Below are 18,122 nucleotides of genomic sequence, written 5' to 3'. Positions count from 1 at the left end.
GTGTCCAAATATATATGGACCTAACTGTATGTGGGGGTGGGGGGATATTATGTGCTTAGGTGTAATTTAAACTTTTTTTTTCCATCACAGTAAAAAATATTGTATTTTTTTCAACATTGTCAGTCTTTTTTTGTTTATAGTGCAAAAAATAAAAACCGTAGAGGTGATCAAATACCACCAAAAGAAAGCTCTATTTGTGGGAAAAAAGGACATCAATTTTATTTGGGTACAGCGTCACACGACCGCGCAATGGTCAGTTAAAATAACACAGTACCATATCACAAAAAATGGCCTGGTCATGAAGGGAGTAAAACCTTTCAAGGCTGAAGTGGTTAAAAAAGTAAAACGAAGATGTCGAAGTAGAAATCTGTTGGCCACCACTGGGGAGTCGACGATTGTATAGGGCTCATGCACACTGCATCTCACAGAAGCGGCTCCTACAGTCTTTTGAGCTTTTTTTGAGCTCTCATCTTTTTTTCTGCCTGGAAACTCCCCTCCATGTTAACCAATGTGTCCATGCACACTATGGCTTTTTCAGGAGTTTACAGGCAGGAAAAAATCCCACCAAACTCGTGTTTTTGAGAGGAGCTTTCGAGCAGAAAAGCCGTGAAAAAGCTCAAGGAAGCACGAAAATGCACAAAAAAAAACCAAAATGAGCCAAGGGGAGAGTTTGTGAAAAACAGTCTTAATATCGTTGACTAAAATATTTTTTTCAACCAAATTAATACTATTTTAGTTGACTAAAATGGGACTAAAACTTAAACAATTCAGATGACTAAAATAGGACTAAAACTAAATAACATTTTAGTCAAAACACTAAAACGTCATTTTAGTCAAAAGACTATGAAAAAAAGAAATTGAATTTATATCACAGCAGCTAAATCTGTGTCTGTCTGTAGCACATGTTCAAACCTTAAGGCCCCTTTCACATGAGGCGGACTCCGTTTCTACGGAGCCCGCCTCGGTCCGCCGGTTCAGCGGGAGATCAGTCCGTTGATCTCCGCTGAGCCGGCGGATGACAGGTCCCTCTCTGCTCACTGAGCGGGGAGGGGCTTGTCAGGCGCCGCTGCCGCCTATGGAGGGATCGGACGAAAACGGACAGCGTGTCCGTTTTCGTCAGATCTCACCCGATCCGATAGCGACGGACCTGGACGTAGGGCCATCCGTCTGCTTTTAGCGGATCGGACGGGGTCGGATGTCAGCGGACATGTCTCCGCTGACATCCGACGCTCCATAGGCTAACATGGATCGCCCGTTCAGGTCCGCCGTCAAAACTGACAGGCGGACCTGAACGGTCCGATCGTGTGAAAGGGGCCTTAAATAATAAACATGCTATTCGATTTCTACTCCAGGAGTATACAATGTTTGGCAGTTCTAAAGAAATAATGCATTAAAATGTAACTAAACCCATTTGATTTTAGTCGACTAAAATGTACTGGAGATTTTAGTCAACTAAAATACGACTAAAAAGGAAAACAACTCAGATGACTAAAATACGACTAAAACAAAAATGCCATTTTAGTCAAAAGACTAAAAATCGGTTAAAACTAAAATGGCATTTTAGTCAAAAGACTATAAAACTAAATCGAAATTTGAAGAGCACAAACAAAGCACAAGCTTCTTCAAGCTTTCAGGCAGAGAAATAAAAGCTCAAATGCCTGTAAAAGCAGCTTCTTTTTTTTTTGAGCTGCAGTGTTCATGATCTCGTTGGGTGAAGGTACAGGGAAAAACCATCAGTAGAAAGGCCAGGAGGACCAGAAAAAAAACTGTTGTTTCGTAGGGTGTGAATGCAGAGATAGGAAGTGAGGTAAGGTACAGACAGGAAGTGATGTAAGGTACAGACAGGAAGTGATGTAGATGTATAAATAGGAAGCTTCGGGTGAGAGGTAAATCAGGGGGAAGTAGAGAGTAGACATTGCTGGAACTGGCAGCCGAAGAGGTAATAAGATTTTATTACTTTATATTTACACCCAGTAACCCCCCATGTCCGTCCTCTTCTTCCATAGTCACTGTGATGTCATTTATCTCCAGCAGATGCTAATACTTACTCATATATACTTTGTATAGTTATTAAATGGAATCCTCAGAATGAAACAAAAACATAGGCAGACGCATCACTGTATCTCCTTTGTATTTCTGCCAGCAAAAATATCCACCCATTTGGCCATCAATGTCCACAACCATCTCTTCACCTCAGGTGATCACGGCATGGAGATCATCTACCTACTGATAGAGAAGAAGCATGGAATATTATGGGAGGTCACATGATATTTTTCTGATCTCTGAACTTAAATTGTATCTAAACCAAAAGTTTTCTTCTTGTTTAGGATAAAGCTGGTTATAAGAGACTGGTTATAACTAGACATGGGCTCAGGCGTGTTTGAAACTCCGCGTGCCTGATCCCGCCAGGAAGCCGACATTGCACATGGCTAATCACAGTGGCCCACCCTTTGCAGCTATAACAGCTTCAACTCTTCTGGGAAGGCTTTCCACAAGGTTTAGGAGTGTGTCTATGGGAATGTTTGACCATTCTTCCAGAAGAGCATTGAAGAGGTCAGGCACTGATGTTGGACGAGAAGGCCTGGCTCGCAGTCTCTGTTCTAATTGATCTCAAAGGTGTTCTATCGGGTTGAGGTCAGGGTTCTGTGCAGACTAGTCAAGTTCCTCCATCCCAAACCCACACATCCATGTCTTTATGGACCTTGCTTTGTGAACTGGTGCGCAGTCATGTTTGAACAGGAAGGGGTCATCCCCAAACTGTTCCTACAAAGTTGGGAGCATAAAATTGTCCTAATTGTCTTGGTATGCTGAAGCCTTAAGAGTTCCCTTCACTGGAACTAAGGGGCCAAGCTCCACCCCTGAAAACAACCCCACACCATAATCCCCCCTCCACCAAATGATTTGGACCAGTGCACAAAGCAAGGTCCATAAAGACATGGATGGGTGAATTTGGGGTTGAGTCCTGACCTCAACTCGATAGAACACCTTTTTGGGTGAATTAGAACGGAGACTGTGAACCAGGCCTTCTCGCCAAACATCAGTGCCTGACCTCACAACTGCGCTTCCGGAAGAACGGTCAAACATTCCCATAGACACACTCCTAAACCTTGTGGACAGCCTTCCCTGAAGAGTTGAAGCTGTTATAGCTGCAAAGGGTGGGCCAACTCAATATTGAACCCTACGGACTAAGGCTGGGATGCCATTAAAGTTTACGGGCGTGTAAAGGTGAGTGTCTCAATACTGTCACCCAGCCAGTGTCATTAGTAGTGGATTTGAGCTGCCAAGGCGACAATTTAGAAAGCATTTATTCACTCCAGTCCATTATATATCAAGTAACACTTCCTTGTAAAGCCTAATCAGAGACTCTGTATTTTTTCTCAGTTAGATGGAGAAGAAAAACATCAGAACCGTTGTCAGATTAATATTTGTCTGTAGTCAGAGTCTGAACTCTGGAGGAACTCTGTGCAGACATTATTCATCACAGTACAGATAATTCTCAATTTTCATTACTACAAAGCAGCATCTTATAGGGAGCTCATGACTATGTCGATAATGATGGACAAAGACCCAACCCGTGTGACTGAGAGGATATTGGACCTCACCCTGGAGATCATATACCTACTGACCGGAGAGGTGAGGAGGATTCTGGGAGGTCACATGGCATGCAACTTATCTGTTAATTTTACATTAGAACTGACTGGAGGAATTAGGAGGGTCCTGGGAAATCTGTGATGAACCTTTTTACTGTATCTCTTTCTGCAGGGTTATAAAGTAGTGAAAAAAACATTTGACGAGTCATTGCCACCCAGCAGCTGTCCTCACAGGACATCACCCATCACAGTGCCTCCACCTCACTGCCTGATAACTAAGAGAAATGTTGAGAAGATTCTAGAAGTCACCAAGAAGATGATTGAGCTGCTGACTGGAGAGGTGAGCGGTGCCAGGAATTCTGGGACATTATCCAGTAACAGACAAGGGATGTGTCTGGATGGTGACTGTATCATTGTGTGTGTCAGGTTCCTATAAGATGTCAGGATGTCACTGTCTATTTCTCCATGGAGGAGTGGGAGTATTTAGAAGGACACAAGGATCTCTACAAGGACGTCATGATGGAGAATCAGCCGCCCCTCACATCACCGGGTAAGAGGATACTTTATTGTAAAGGAGAGAGCAGTACGGAGGGTCCACCTAGATCCCCCATCATCTGATAAACACATAGAAACAATGTATTCAGTCAGTGTGTGTGTTTCCTACAGATGGATCCAGTAATGGGAACCCACCAGAGAGATGTCCCCGTCCTCTGTATTCCCGGGATTCCACACAGGAAGATCACACCATCCCTCACCATCATCAGGTAGGTGGGACTGAGCATGTAGATGTAAAAATTTATTGTAATCTCTTGTTCTGTTCTACAAATGTATTCTGTCATCTTTGGGGTTTAGGGTGTAAACTTGGAAGACATCAAAGTTGAACATAAAGAGGAAGAAGAAGAGAGGTTGGTGAGTGGAGATCAGCAGTCTATGAAGGAGGGGGAGATGATTATGAAGAGTGAACAGGAGGAATCTTCTCTACGTATGGACACAAGTAAGTAATAAACACTAAATGCTGAAACCAGTATGAGTACAAAGTATGTGTACATAAGTAATTTAGTGGGTTAACAAAAAACAAATATCCATCAAGTACACCTCACAAAAAAAAATCTACTAGGGAAAAGACTATATGGAAGGTCCATCTCTATTCCTCAGTATAACGTTATGTTCCCAAGAAATGAGGAGGAGATACTGTACACCATATGAAAGGTCCATCTCCATTCCTCAATATAACGTCATGTTCCCAACAAATGAGGAGGAGATACTGTAAGCCATATTAAAGGTCCTCTCTATTGCTCAATATAACTTTGTGTTTCCCACAAACTAGGCGATGCTGTACATCATATGAAAGGTCCACCTCCATTCCTCAATAAAAAGTCATGTTCCCAACAAAGAGGAGGAGATACTGTACACCAGTGTTTTTTAACTCCAGTCCTCAAGGCTCCCGAACAGGTCATGTTTTCACATCTTCCATTATTATGCACAGGTGATTTGATCAATTTCACTGCCTTCGTAATTACAACAGCTGTTTCATCCGATGGAAATCCTGAAAACATGAACTGTTGGGCTCCCTGAGGACTAGCGTTGAGAAACACTGCTGTACACTATATGAAAGGTCCATCTCCATTCCTCAATATAATGTCATGTTCCCAACAAATGAGGAGGAGATACTGTACACCATATGAAAGGTCCATCTCCATTCCTCAATATAACGTCATGTTCCCAACAAATGAGGAGGAGATACTGTACACCATATGAAAGGTCCATCTCCATTCCTCAATATAATGTCATGTTCCCAACAAATAAGGAGGAGATACTGTACACCATATGAAAGGTCCATCTCCATTCCTCAATATAATGTCATGTTCCCTACAAATGAGGAGGAGATACTGTACACCATATGAAAGGTCCATCTCCATTCCTCAATATAACGTCATGTTCCCAACAAATGAGGAGGAGATACTGGACACCATATGAAAGGTCCATCTCCATTCCTCAATATAATATCATGTTCCCAACAAATGAGGAGGAGATACTGTACACCATATGAAAGGTCCAGTGTGGAAATACAGTATATGACTAAATGGAAGATGTGATGAATACTTTTTAAAACAATTTGTTAAACAATTGCTTTCCCACAGATGGGACCTATGTCTGGAATAGGACAGAGAGACATCTTATTTCATCTTCAGACTGTTATACGGAAGAAAATATTACTCAGAACATACATCTCAAACCTTACCATATGGAGATATCAATGGATCCCTCTAACTCTAAAGAATCGTCTGACCAATCACATACTCTTACTCCAGATGTCCATCTGAGATCGCATACTATGGGAGGAACAATGGATCCATCTGATTCCAAGGAATCTCTATGTTTAGTGTGTGGTAATGTAGCGTTTGTTAGACATGAGAAAAGTAATACAGTGGAGCATCCCTATTCATGTACAGAGTGCAGGAAATGTTTCATCCAACGTGGAGACCTTCTAAGACACAAGAAAATCCACAAAGCTGAGCGGCCTTTTTCTTGTTTAGAGTGCGGCAAATGTTTTGGTGGCAAAGAAAAACTCATAATACACCAGAGAATTCACACGGGTGAGCGTCCTTATTCATGCTCCGAGTGCGGGAAACGTTTCTCTGTGAAAGGAACGCTTACTGTCCACCAGAGAAGACACACGGGTGAGCGTCCTTATCCCTGTTCAGAGTGCGGGAAATGTTTCGGGGGCAAAGAAAAACTTACTACACACCAGAGAATTCACACTGGCGAGCGTCCTTTTTCATGCTCCGAGTGCGGGAAATGTTTCTCTGTGAAAGGAACACTTACTGTACACCAGAGAAGCCACACGGGTGAGCGTCCCTATCCCTGTTCAGAGTGCGGGAAATGTTTCATTCAGAAGACAGACCTTCTAAGACACAAAAGAATTCACACGGGTGAACGTTCTTTTTCCTGTTTGGAGTGTGGGAAATGTTTTAGTGATAAAGAAAAACTTACTGCACACCAGAGCATTCACACTGGCGAACGTCCATACTCATGCTCAGAGTGCGGGAAAGGTTTCACCGGGAAAGGAAAGCTTGTTATACACCAGAGGATTCACACGGGCGAGCGTCCTTTTTCTTGTTCAGAGTGCGGGAAGTGCTTTGCTGAGCATGGGAGACTCCTTAGACATCAGAGAATACACACAGGCCATCGTCCTTTCTTATGTTCAGAGTGCGGGAAACGGTTCATTGAGAAAAATGACCTTCTTAGACACCAAAGAATTCACGCAGGAAATCGGTGATTCTCCTGCTCAGAGTGCGGGGAATGTTTCACCGGGAAGGAAAAACTTTGCAGAGATCAGATAATTCACACTTCTGGGAGGCCTTTGTTGTTATGAGTGCGGAAAATGTTCCATTGAAGGAAGACTTTCTGTACTCCCAAAGAAGAACGGCCTTGAAACTTACTACCGTTCGCAATGGAAAAACGAAACATCATCTCCAGTTCTGCTGGATATTCGCTGAACAATAGAAAGCACGTGTGAACCCTGAATATAGTGGCAAACCCCCACTGAAGTCTATGAGAGCTATAACCACTTCAGCCCCGGAAGATTTACCCCCCTTCATGGCCAGGCCGTATTTTGCGATATGGCACTGTGTTTACTTTAACTGACAATTGTGCGGTCATGCGACCCTGTACAAAAATAAAACTTACGTCATTCTTTTCCCACAAATAGAGCTTTCTTTTGGTGGTATTTGATCACCTCCTGCGTTTTTTATTTTTTGCTTTATAAACAAACAAAAAAAAAACAATTTAAAAGAAAAAAAACAATATTTTTTACATTCTGCTATAAAACCTAGCCAAAAAAAATGGGAAAAAAATCAATTTAGGCCAATATGTATTCTGCTACATATTTTTGGTAAAAAAAAATTCTAATAAACGTACATTAATTGGTTTACGTGAGACTTGTAGCGTCTACAAACGATGGGATATATATCCTGGAGTTTTTATTTATTTTTATTATACTAAAAATGGCAGGACGGAGACATTGCGGCGGACAGTCGGACACTAACTGACACTTTGCGGTAATAATACAGTGACAATACAGTGACAATAATACAGTGATCAGTGCTAAAAAAATATGCACTGTCACTGTACTAATGACACTGGCTGGGAAGGGGGCTAAACACCTAGGGCGATCAAAGGGTTAACTGTGTGCCTAGCCAGTGTTTTTGTGTGCTATGTTAGGTGCTTTTACTAAGGGATCTGATGGATTTTTTACAAAGGAACAAAAAATCCATCCCCCCCCGTCAGAACTGAGATCTGCCTTGTCTACATAGGCAGATCTTAGTTGTCTGCGTCTTACCGGTGACTAGTGGGTGCTGGAGGACATTAAGTCCTCCACAGATTGGCTTCTGCTGTGAATTTTCAAAGCAGAAGTGGCTCAGTGGCGGAACGTGTGCAGGTGGAGGTGCAGAATCTCATATATATATATACATGATTTTGCACAGGAGGGGCCCCCCTGTAGAAGTAAAGCTGCTGTGGGGCAGATGGCAAGTGCAGAAAGTGGTACACCTGTAAGATGTACCTTAGCAAAAAAGACATTTACAAAGAAAACAAAAATACCAATTAAATTGATCCTAATTGACAATTCCTGTATGCTTGGTTCTGTTTGTAGACCATTCCCATTCATTTTACCAGCTAAACCAGACCCTTATCCTAGATGAGGGCCTGCTATGTATTTTAAGGGATTACCCCATGCAAAAAACTGTAGGGTCCCTTACAAAATTCATACAAGACCCTTGGGGGGGGGGGGGGACAGTAAGCATGTTCTCATACCCCTCTTGAACCATACTAGGCCACATGCCCTCAATATGGGGGGGGGGGGGGGGGTAACTTGCTAGGAAAGCTCCCCACCTTCCTCACAATACTCCTTGTCCCCAAGTTGATGAGGACAGGAGCCTCTTCACCACATCCCTGTCCCCATTATTGGTTTGATGTAGTATTAGTTGATACTGTATTAAATTGTATTGTATTGACAGTACAATTGTATTGTACTGTTTGCCCTTATGTGGTAAAGTGCTGGTAAACGGTTGGCGCTATATAAACCTGTCAGAGCCACACAGGGCCCCTTTATCAGTCCATTGTGTTTGCAGTTGTAATTAGGTCAAGTTACTGCAGGTCAGTCTGGATGGCTCTACAGGGTAGGTCTCTGCTACCTCCCTCTGAATCTAGAAGCTTTGAGAAGCTCCTGAAAGTTAGTGGGTAAAGACCAGGAGGTCCTGATCTGCATACTTGAGGGAATCTGGCCTAACCCAAGGCAAGGGTAGAGTGACCACGTGTCCCGGATTGCCCGGGACAGTCCCGAATTTTGCAGGTCTGTCCCATGTACCTTCATTCCAGGACAATACAGTGTCCCGGAATAAAACTGACACAGCCACCCCCCGGGCCAATCTCATGCCCCCAAAAAAGGCCACCACATAACCGCTTTACTCACTGACAGTACTTGGCCTGGCCGGGAATGTCTGGAGGAGCACAATCCCCGCCCCCTGCTTGTGATTGGAGAAATTATAAATCCCACCTCGTGTCTAATCACTGTGCTGTGATTCATTACAGCACAAGCTGATTTTTTGGAAGTGGTGGGGGGGGGATGTCCCTGACTGGCAGTTTGGAAATGTGGTCACCCTAGGCAAGGGGCCTGGGAGGGTGGCTGGGTCAGCCCTTAAATATGGTGGAGCCTGGCCAGCAGGGGAGTCAAGTAGAAGATGGAGTGCTGATGTTGCTGTCCTGTGGCCTTGGAGGGGAACCCCGGAGTGTGGGGGCTCTGCCTCCAGGCTGGGGCTGAGGAAAGGAAGGAAGCCGAAAAGAGGAGTCTCCATTACCTTTGGACATCCAGGCTGGCATGGGAAGATCTCATCAGTTTGAGGCCTAAACAGGACTCTTGCCTAGTACAGCGGAGAGCAAAGGACAGCGTGAGTACCTCAGCATACCTAGGGGCATACAAGGGGAAAGACTGCCAGACGTAACATACTTTCCAAGGACAGTGTAGTGCTAAATCCCGATCCCTTGTCCTGGGGTGTTCTTCAGATCAGCCAGGTGGGCTGGTAGTATCTACAAGTGTCAGGACTGTGTGAGGTTCTACTGAGAAGACACTATACTCCTGCATACAGTTTGGGACTTTGTCCATTTCACTAAAGGAGACTAAAGAACTTTGCCACTGATCCATAGAGACTGCGATTATTCCGGAGGGAGTACAGTACAGGATCTTCATTTTTTGTACACGGAGAAGGAAGTTGGCCTCATCTGTTGTTCTTCAAGTCAAGTTGGCCATCCCATAATCCCTATACCCTATCCGTGTAGTTTTCCCCAATAAAAGAACAAAAACAAACCCATGGACTGATTTCTTGGTTCTGGATGCAAGTTGGAAATGCATGTTGCCTGGCTGTGCAGGAATAGTGGGAATCAGTAACCAGCGGCTCCTGCGGGGTTAGCACTACAATAATAATGAGTTTTATTATGCTATCAAATTGTTGTTTTATGTGTAACCTTTTCCAGCACTTTGGTTTTAAACCATTTATATTCTGGTTGCATAATAAAGCGTGCTACAGAATTGAAGAACGAGGCTTCAGAAATACAGTAGATGGCATAACGTGAAGTGAGCGCCACTTTCTGCATTCTCCACAAACTGGAAATCTCTCAGTGGAACACACAGACAGGAAGTGATGCAAGGTAAAAACAGGAAGTGATGTAGCTCAGACAGGAAGTGATGTAGCTGCAGACAGGAAGTGATGTAGCTGCAGACAGGAAGTGATGTGGGGGTTATAAACAGGAAGTTGCGGGTGAGAGGTGAGTCGGGAGGAAGTAGAGAGGAGACATTGCTGGAACTGGCAGTAGAGGAGGTAATAACATCTTATTTTATATTTACTAATCTCTACTTGGCAGCATATTATTGGAGTAGGGATGTGTCCAACGTTCTTGAGTTTACCTTGGGCAGGGTTCAACGGACACGACTAAAGTTCAAGTGCCAAAGCCGAACCCCATTGAAATTAACGAGAGCCGAATGTTAAAAATCGGTTCTGCCAATTTTCTAAGCTAATAGAGATTGCCAAACAAATGCCAGATGGTGGTGGGCACTTAGGGAACAGGGACCAAAGCAAAAAAAAAAAAAAAAATTTGGCAGAAGAAAGATAGGTGGCATGGGGTCCTCCCAAATCTCATACCAGGCCCTTCAGGTCTGTTTCTCTTATTTGTAAACTGCCACGTGGACTTCGGTTCACATGTTTAGTATCTACCAGTTGGATGTTCAAGCCTCATCTGGTGCCAGTTGTAGACGTAAGGTGCTACAAGCTGCTCTCGGTGTCTGTCGAGCCCTGCACGCCCTGTTTGATATATGGGCCTTTTGTAGGGTTGTCACCTAAACTGAACACATATTAAGTACACAGGTTCTGTGGCTGATTAAGGTGGTAATTAAACTCACTAGGTGTCTTATCTGCATTAAAATAGCCTCAGAACCTGTGTAATTCATATGTGTTCGGGTTTAAAGGGATGAGGTGGGAACCCTAGCCTTTTGGCATTGCTTGCTTTGCTGCCCACCTCTCAGTTGGACTGCTTTTGGACCTCCCGGTCCTAATGATTTAAAGAAGCCTGTGTCCTGAATGTAGAGTTGCCACCTCATCCCTTAACAACCAAACACATAATTACACGGATTCTGTGGCTGATTAAGGTGGTAATTAAACTCACTTGGTGCCTTATCTGCAATAAATTAGCCTCAAAACCTGTGTAATTCATATGTGTTCGGGTTTAAAGGGATGAGGTGACAACCTTACCTGTACTTTACGATCAGGACAATAGGATTTGTGAATTCCTAGTAAAATCAGATTCCTGAAGTACAATACAGGCCACAGGTCCCTCCCCTCTGTTCCTATGATCTCCGTATTGCTTGTTACAAAGCTGCTAGCTGGGAGAGGGAAGGGTTATATGGGGGGTGTCCCTATTTTCTTTTTTTTTTTTTTTTTTTTTAGATGGAAAATGGAAGGGTTAGATCCTGTGTAAGATTTGCCATTTGTCTATGTCCCCATTAGGCTGATCTCCCCTAGCATCCTTTATTGCTTGACCCTCATGACCAGGGAAAGAATTTCTCCCTGAATCCAGCAAGCCTCGATGGAGGTTTAGGCCCCTTTCACACGAGGCGGACTCTGCTTCCACAGAGCCAGCCTCGGTCCGCTGGCTCAGCGGGAGATCTGTCCGTTGATCTCCGCTGAGCCGGCAGATGACAGGTCCCTCTCTGCTCATTGAGCGGGGAGGGGCTTGTCAGGCGCCGCTGCCGCCTATGGAGGGATCGGGTGAAAACGGACAGCATGTCCGTTTTCATCTGATCTCACCCGATCCGATCCGCCAGCGACGGACCTGGACGTAGAGCCATCCGCCTGCTTTTAGCGGATCGGATGGGGTCGGATGTCAGCGGACATGTCTCCGCTGACATCCGTCGCTCCATAGGCTAACATTGAGCGCCCATTCAGGTTCGCCGTCAAAACTGACAGGCGGACCTAAACGGTCCGATCGTGTGAAAGGGGCCTTAAGTCTTCAGCTGCCAATCCAAACCTAAAAAAGGTTTGATTAGAGCTGTAATTTAAAGGAAATATTTGGTTTACTTTCAGCGAGATGGAAGAACCCTGCAAAATAGTATCCCTGTAAGGGGTGAGAATTATAGAGGAATTCTATACAGACATTATTCATCCCGGTACAGTCCAAATGATTCTTGTTCATTTCTCTACAGAAAGGAGTATCTCATGACTACCTCAAGGAGGATGGACATAGACCAAACCCATGTGACTAAGAGGATATTGGACCTCACCCTGGAGATCATCTACCTGCTGACCAGAGAGGTGAGGAGGATTCTGGGAGGTCACATGATATTACACTTACCTCTATTAATAAAACACAGTCCTGACCGGAGAAGTGAGGAGGATTCTGGTAGGGTCACATGACATGAGATAAATATGGACCTGACTGGAGGGGTGGGGGAGGATTCTGGGAGGTCTGTGGTGATAATGGTAAATATCCCTTTACACAGGACTATAAGGTGATAAAGAAAACATCTGATGAGCCCTTAACACTCAGCAGCTGTCTTCATAGGACACCCATCAGAGTGCCTCCACCTCACTGCCTGACAACAGAGGTAACCAGTGCCAAGAAGATTCTAGAAGTCACCAACAAGATCATTGAGCTGCTGACAGGAGAGGTGAGCGGTGCCGGGAATTCTGGGACATTATCCGGTAACAGACAAGGGATATATCTGGATGGTGACTGTATCATTGTGTGTGTCAGGTTCCTATAAGGTGTCAGGATGTCACTGTCTATTTCTCCATGGAGGAGTGGGAGTATTTAGAAGGACACAAGGATCTCTACAAGGACTTCATGATGGAGAATCAGCCGCCCCTCACATCACCGGGTAAGAGGAGACTTTATTGTAAAGGAGAGTGCAATATGAAGGGTCCACCTAGATCCCCCATCATCTGATAAACACATAGAAACAATGTATTCAGTCAGTGTGTGTGTTTCCTACAGATGGATCCAGTAATGGGAACCCATCAGAGAGATGTCCCCATCCTCTGTATTCCCGGGATTCCACACAGGAAGATCACACCATCACACATAAAGTTAAGTTGAAAGATTAAAAATAGTAGCTGATACTTACATGTTTAGTAGCTATATTGTTAGAGCTAGTCTTGTTTTTATGAAATATTCAGGGCATAAACCAGAGTGATTGGAATAATGCTGTTAAAGAGGAGGATGATGACGAGGAGAAGTTTTTAGAAGGACACAAAGATCCCTTCAAGAGATGTCCCCGTCCTCTGTATTCCCGGGATTCCACACAGGAAGATCACACCATCCCTCACCATCATCAGGTAGGTGGGGCTGAGCAACTAGAACTCATTATGTATTATAAGCTATGAAATCACATTTATATAATGTCTTGTTACTTTTTATAAATATGCTTTATCATATTTGGAGTTTAGGGTGAAAAAGTGAGAGAAATCAAAACTGAAATTAAAGAGGAAGAAGAAGAGATGTTGGTGAGTGGAGATCAGCAGTCTATGGAGGAGAGGGAGATGATTATGAAAGCTAAACAGGAGGAATCTTCTCCACATATGGACACAAGTAAGTAATAAAGGTCTAGGTTCACATTATGAATTGCAAAGGAACCGCACTGCATTCCTGACAAAAGGTCCATCTCCATTCCCCAATATATCGTCATGTTCCCAACAAATGAGGAGGAGATACTGTACACCATATGAAAGGTCCATCTCCATTCCTCAATATAACGTCATGTTCCCAACAAATGAGGAGGAGATACTGTACACCATATGAAAGGTCCATCTCCATTCCTCAATATAATGTCATGTTCCCAACAAATGAGGAGGAGATACTGTACACCATATGAAAGGTCCATCTCCATTCCTCAATATAACGTCATGTTCCCAACAAATGAGGAGGAGATACTGTACACCATATGAAAGGTCCATCTCCATTCCTCAATATAACGTCATGTTCCCAACAAATGAGGAGGAGATACTGTACACCATATGAAAGGTCCATCTCCATTCCTCAATATAACGTCATGTTCCCAACAAATGAGGAGGAGATACTGTACACCATATGAAAGGTCCATCTCCATTCCTCAATATAACGTCATGTTCCCAACAAATGAGGAGGAGATACTGTACACCATATGAAAGGTCCATCTCCATTCCTCAATATAATGTCATGTTCCCAACAAATGAGGAGGAGATACTGTACACCATATGAAAGGTCCATCTCCATTCCTCAATATAACGTCATGTTCCCAACAAATGAGGAGGAGATACTGTACACCATATGAAAGGTCCATCTCCATTCCTCAATATAACGTCATGTTCCCAACAAATGAGGAGGAGATACTGTACACCATATGAAAGGTCCATCTCCATTCCTCAATATAACGTTATATATATATAGAGAGAGAGAGAGAGAGAGAGATCTAAATGAATAGAATACTCACAACAAATTGTTTTCCAACAGATGGGATCTATGTCTGGAATGCCACAGAGAGACATAATCTTTTATCTATAGACTGTTATGAAGAAGATAATGACATTGCCCCAGTTTCCACAGGAATAATTTCTATTACCCAAAACACACAACACAGACCTAACCATTTGGAAAGATTACTGGATCCTTTTAAGCCGGAGGAATCTTCAGATAAATCATTTCACAGTTTTGGGACAACCTTACATCCGCATAACCCCAAGACATCTCTAAGTTATGGAGATCACACAGGGGAGAGTTCATGGTCTAGTTTGGCATGTAGGAACACAGCACTTGTTAGACACGAGAATAGTAACAAAGAGCGTCCTTATTCATGTCCAGAGTGTGGGAAGTGTTTCGTTCATCAAGGACACCTCATAAGACACAAGAGAATTCACATGGGTGAGCGTCCTTTTTCCTGTTCAGAGTGCGGACAAAGTTTCATTAAGGAAACAGGACTTCAAAAACACCAGAGACTGCACATGGGCGAGCGGCCTTTTTCCTGCTTAGAGTGCGGGAAGTCTTTCAATCGTAAGGGAAAACTTATGATACACCAGAGAAGTCACACAGGGGAGCGTCCTTTTCCCTGTTCAGAGTGTGGAAAATGTTTCTCTGAGAAAGGAAAACTTGTTATACACCAAAGAATTCACACAGGCGAGCGTCCTTTTTTCTGTTCGGAGTGCGGGAAATGTTTCACTGACAAAGGAAAACTTATTAGACACCAGAGAATACACACAGGGGAGCGCCCTTACTCATGTTCAGAATGTGGGAAATCGTTCATTCAGAAAAATGACCTTCTTAGGCACCAAAGAATTCACACGGGGGAATATCCATTTTCCTGTTCAGAGTGTGGGAGAGGTTTTAATGTGGAAGGAAAACTTTGTAGACATCAGAGAATTCACACGGGTGATCGTCCTTTCATGTTAAGGGTGCAGGAAATATTTCAATGAGAAGGAAGACATATACTGTACCTCAGATATATTTGTCCAACAAGATGTGTTACCGGCGCAAAACTAAGTTTTAATAACCCATCAATCTAGTTTGCTGCAATCATGTGGGTCCACCCAAGAAATAGTGTAAAAAGTGGATTGCGCTAACTTTTGTGTATAATAACCACCAAAATTGTGCAAAATATTTCTATATTGATCCTATGAAGTGTTTTTCCCTGCCATCTATATTGGTATATTGATATTTTTCTCTTTATTTATTTATTTTTTATATCAAAAAACGTATATCTTTCCCTAATATTATTTCTGATCAAAATGCATCTAGGTAAAATATCTTATAGTGTTACCAACCACTGCTTAACCACTTCCTGTTTCGTGTCAAGGCTCTTTCCAACCGTTTGACACGTTACAAAGGTTTAAAAAAATTAAAGGGGGGTATAAATAATAGGTTAGGCATGGATGCAGCAGCTTTCTGCTGTATCTATGACCAATTACCACAATAGATACATATAAAGGGAAAGACGGGCCTGGGTTCCAGCAACCAAAATGGCGGCTATACGACTTCCTGTATAGCCCTGAGTAACCAAGATGGCGGCTAAACCACTACCGGTTTGGTGTCACGGCCGTTTCCAATTGTTTGACAAGCTGACAAGGTTTAAAAAATTAAAGGAGGTATAAATAAGAGGACAGGCATAGATACAGCAGCTTCCTGATGACGCAAATCCTATTGCGAAACGCGTAGAGGCTGCTGGGGACTTTTCTACCGCGTCCGATCATACGGGTGTGAGACTTGGAACACACACCGCTGTGAGGAGACACTAGGACTAGATTGAGACTCTGCTCTCCACATACACTGCTGTATTAGCTTGGTGCCAGCTGAGGGGCACCAAAACATGTGAATTTGACTATGTTTTTTTTTATTTAATAAATGAGAATTACATACTACACCATGATGGCTATCCACATGTTTTTGTGAGCATTATATAGAGCAAGAGATACTATTGTACTGCTTGAACAGGCAGCGATTGGACCCATCATAAACGGACTGGTTATGCTAAATGAACCAAAGGCGCATATTTTTACCGTATCTGGTGAGTGGTCATTGAAACAGGTGGTGGTGAATTTGGAGCACTTTATATTGAAGAAAAACGTTATTACTGCACAGGACTGATCACTCACTGAGGACATCTTGTGTACTGTGGTGCACATGTTGGGGACATTTTTCAAAACATTTTCTGCAAATTTTCTTGCACTGTGCAGCACATATATACATTGATATGGGAATTCTATGAAGTAATATTGGCACATTGTATGATTTTAGTTTTCAGTTTATTTCTCACTTATATATTTTGTTAGCGCTAGCACTTTACACAGTGGTTGGTAACACTATAAGATATTTTACCTAGATACATTTTGATCAGAAATAATATATGGGAAAGTTAAGTTTTTTTGATATAAAAATAAATAAAGAGAAAAATATCAATATACCAATATAGGTGGCAGAGAAAAACACTTCATCATAGGATCAATATAGAAATATTTTTTATTTTGCACAATTTTGGTGCTTATTATACAAATAAAGTTAGCGCAATCCACTTTTTACTAAATGTACCTCAGATATGTCACACAGAAGGGCGTCCTTTTTCTTGTTCGGAGCGCGGGAAATGTCCACTGAGAAAGGAAGCCTTGTTGGACACCAAAGACTTGTGGTACCCAGTTCCAATGCTGTAGAAGACACGTTAGCAGGTTTTCAATACCCGACATCTGATGAAGGAGGTGACTGTGGCGAAAAAGTCACCTAAGTGCAGAAGAAGGAGGTCCAAGTCAGCAGCTCAGGTCCCTGCACTGTCCCTCCTCCACCATAACCTTGCCCTATGCTAGGGACACTGTCCCTCACTAGCGAGTTCCTGTCCCTGACTTCGCCAACTGCAGTGAGACAGTAGAATTTACTAGCACTGCCCTCACTAAAGATGGCCGCCAAAGTCATCCAGTGCAGAAGCGTCCAAACGGATGGCTGCTCCCCTGATGACGTCTACGGAGGCCTCAGAGGAACAAGAGTTACTATTTTCCTGGGCGTAGCAGCTGCTGTAGCAGTGCCATCTGTGCAGGGAGGCTGAACTACACCTGTCTACAGGCCTTCTTGTCTTTTTTGATACTCTATAATGTCAAAAGAGTATTAAATCAGCAGTGAGATTGGGAGCCCCTCATATTAGGCGTGACAGGTATAAAGATCTGGGAATTCTTGATAAAAAGCAAAACAAAGAAGATTTGCAATCCCATGATCTCACCTTCTATAGCGGCAGATTGGTGGATCGGTCCAAGTGGTGAAAAATGCGACTCACGTCATATTGGGGTTTGGTGATAAAATTGGAGTATTTAGGGGTGTGGTTTGATAGATTTTCAGGGTTTTAATGATAGTAATAGGATACTCAAAACAAAACAGCATTGACATTTTGTTCCACCCTCATGCAGTTGGTACCATAACACTATATTGTGGTAAAATATTGCAAATTATGGCAAATCATTGGGCAATACAGTGGTG

The 18,122-nt window shown here is 43.1% G+C and overlaps 2 protein-coding genes across 2 annotated transcripts in view; both read left to right on the top strand.

Annotated features, from left to right (window-relative positions):
- Positions 1-7,299, top strand: part of LOC141106762 (uncharacterized) — a 107,492-nt gene extending 100,193 nt beyond the window's left edge. The window contains 7 exon segments of the mRNA XM_073597689.1: positions 2,144-2,259; positions 3,436-3,633; positions 3,763-3,930; positions 4,017-4,140; positions 4,257-4,354; positions 4,443-4,584; positions 5,732-7,299. Coding sequence (XP_073453790.1) covers positions 2,144-2,259; positions 3,436-3,633; positions 3,763-3,930; positions 4,017-4,140; positions 4,257-4,354; positions 4,443-4,584; positions 5,732-6,966 — 2,081 coding nt within the window. The 3' untranslated portion in view covers positions 6,967-7,299.
- A 5,047-nt stretch (positions 7,300-12,346) lies between these two features.
- Positions 12,347-18,122, top strand: part of LOC141106761 (uncharacterized) — a 47,560-nt gene continuing 41,784 nt past the window's right edge. Inside the window, 7 exon segments of the mRNA XM_073597688.1 lie at positions 12,347-12,451; positions 12,640-12,807; positions 12,894-13,017; positions 13,134-13,225; positions 13,316-13,474; positions 13,586-13,727; positions 14,628-15,580. Of these exon segments, the coding sequence (XP_073453789.1) occupies positions 12,356-12,451; positions 12,640-12,807; positions 12,894-13,017; positions 13,134-13,225; positions 13,316-13,474; positions 13,586-13,727; positions 14,628-15,580 (1,734 nt within the window). The 5' untranslated portion in view covers positions 12,347-12,355.

This window comes from Aquarana catesbeiana, linkage group LG08 (assembly GCF_042186555.1).
Source record: "Aquarana catesbeiana isolate 2022-GZ linkage group LG08, ASM4218655v1, whole genome shotgun sequence".
Lineage (NCBI taxonomy): Eukaryota > Metazoa > Chordata > Amphibia > Anura > Ranidae > Aquarana > Aquarana catesbeiana.
Note: the sequence above shows the minus strand (reverse complement) of the source record. Positions and strands in the feature narration are given on the sequence as shown.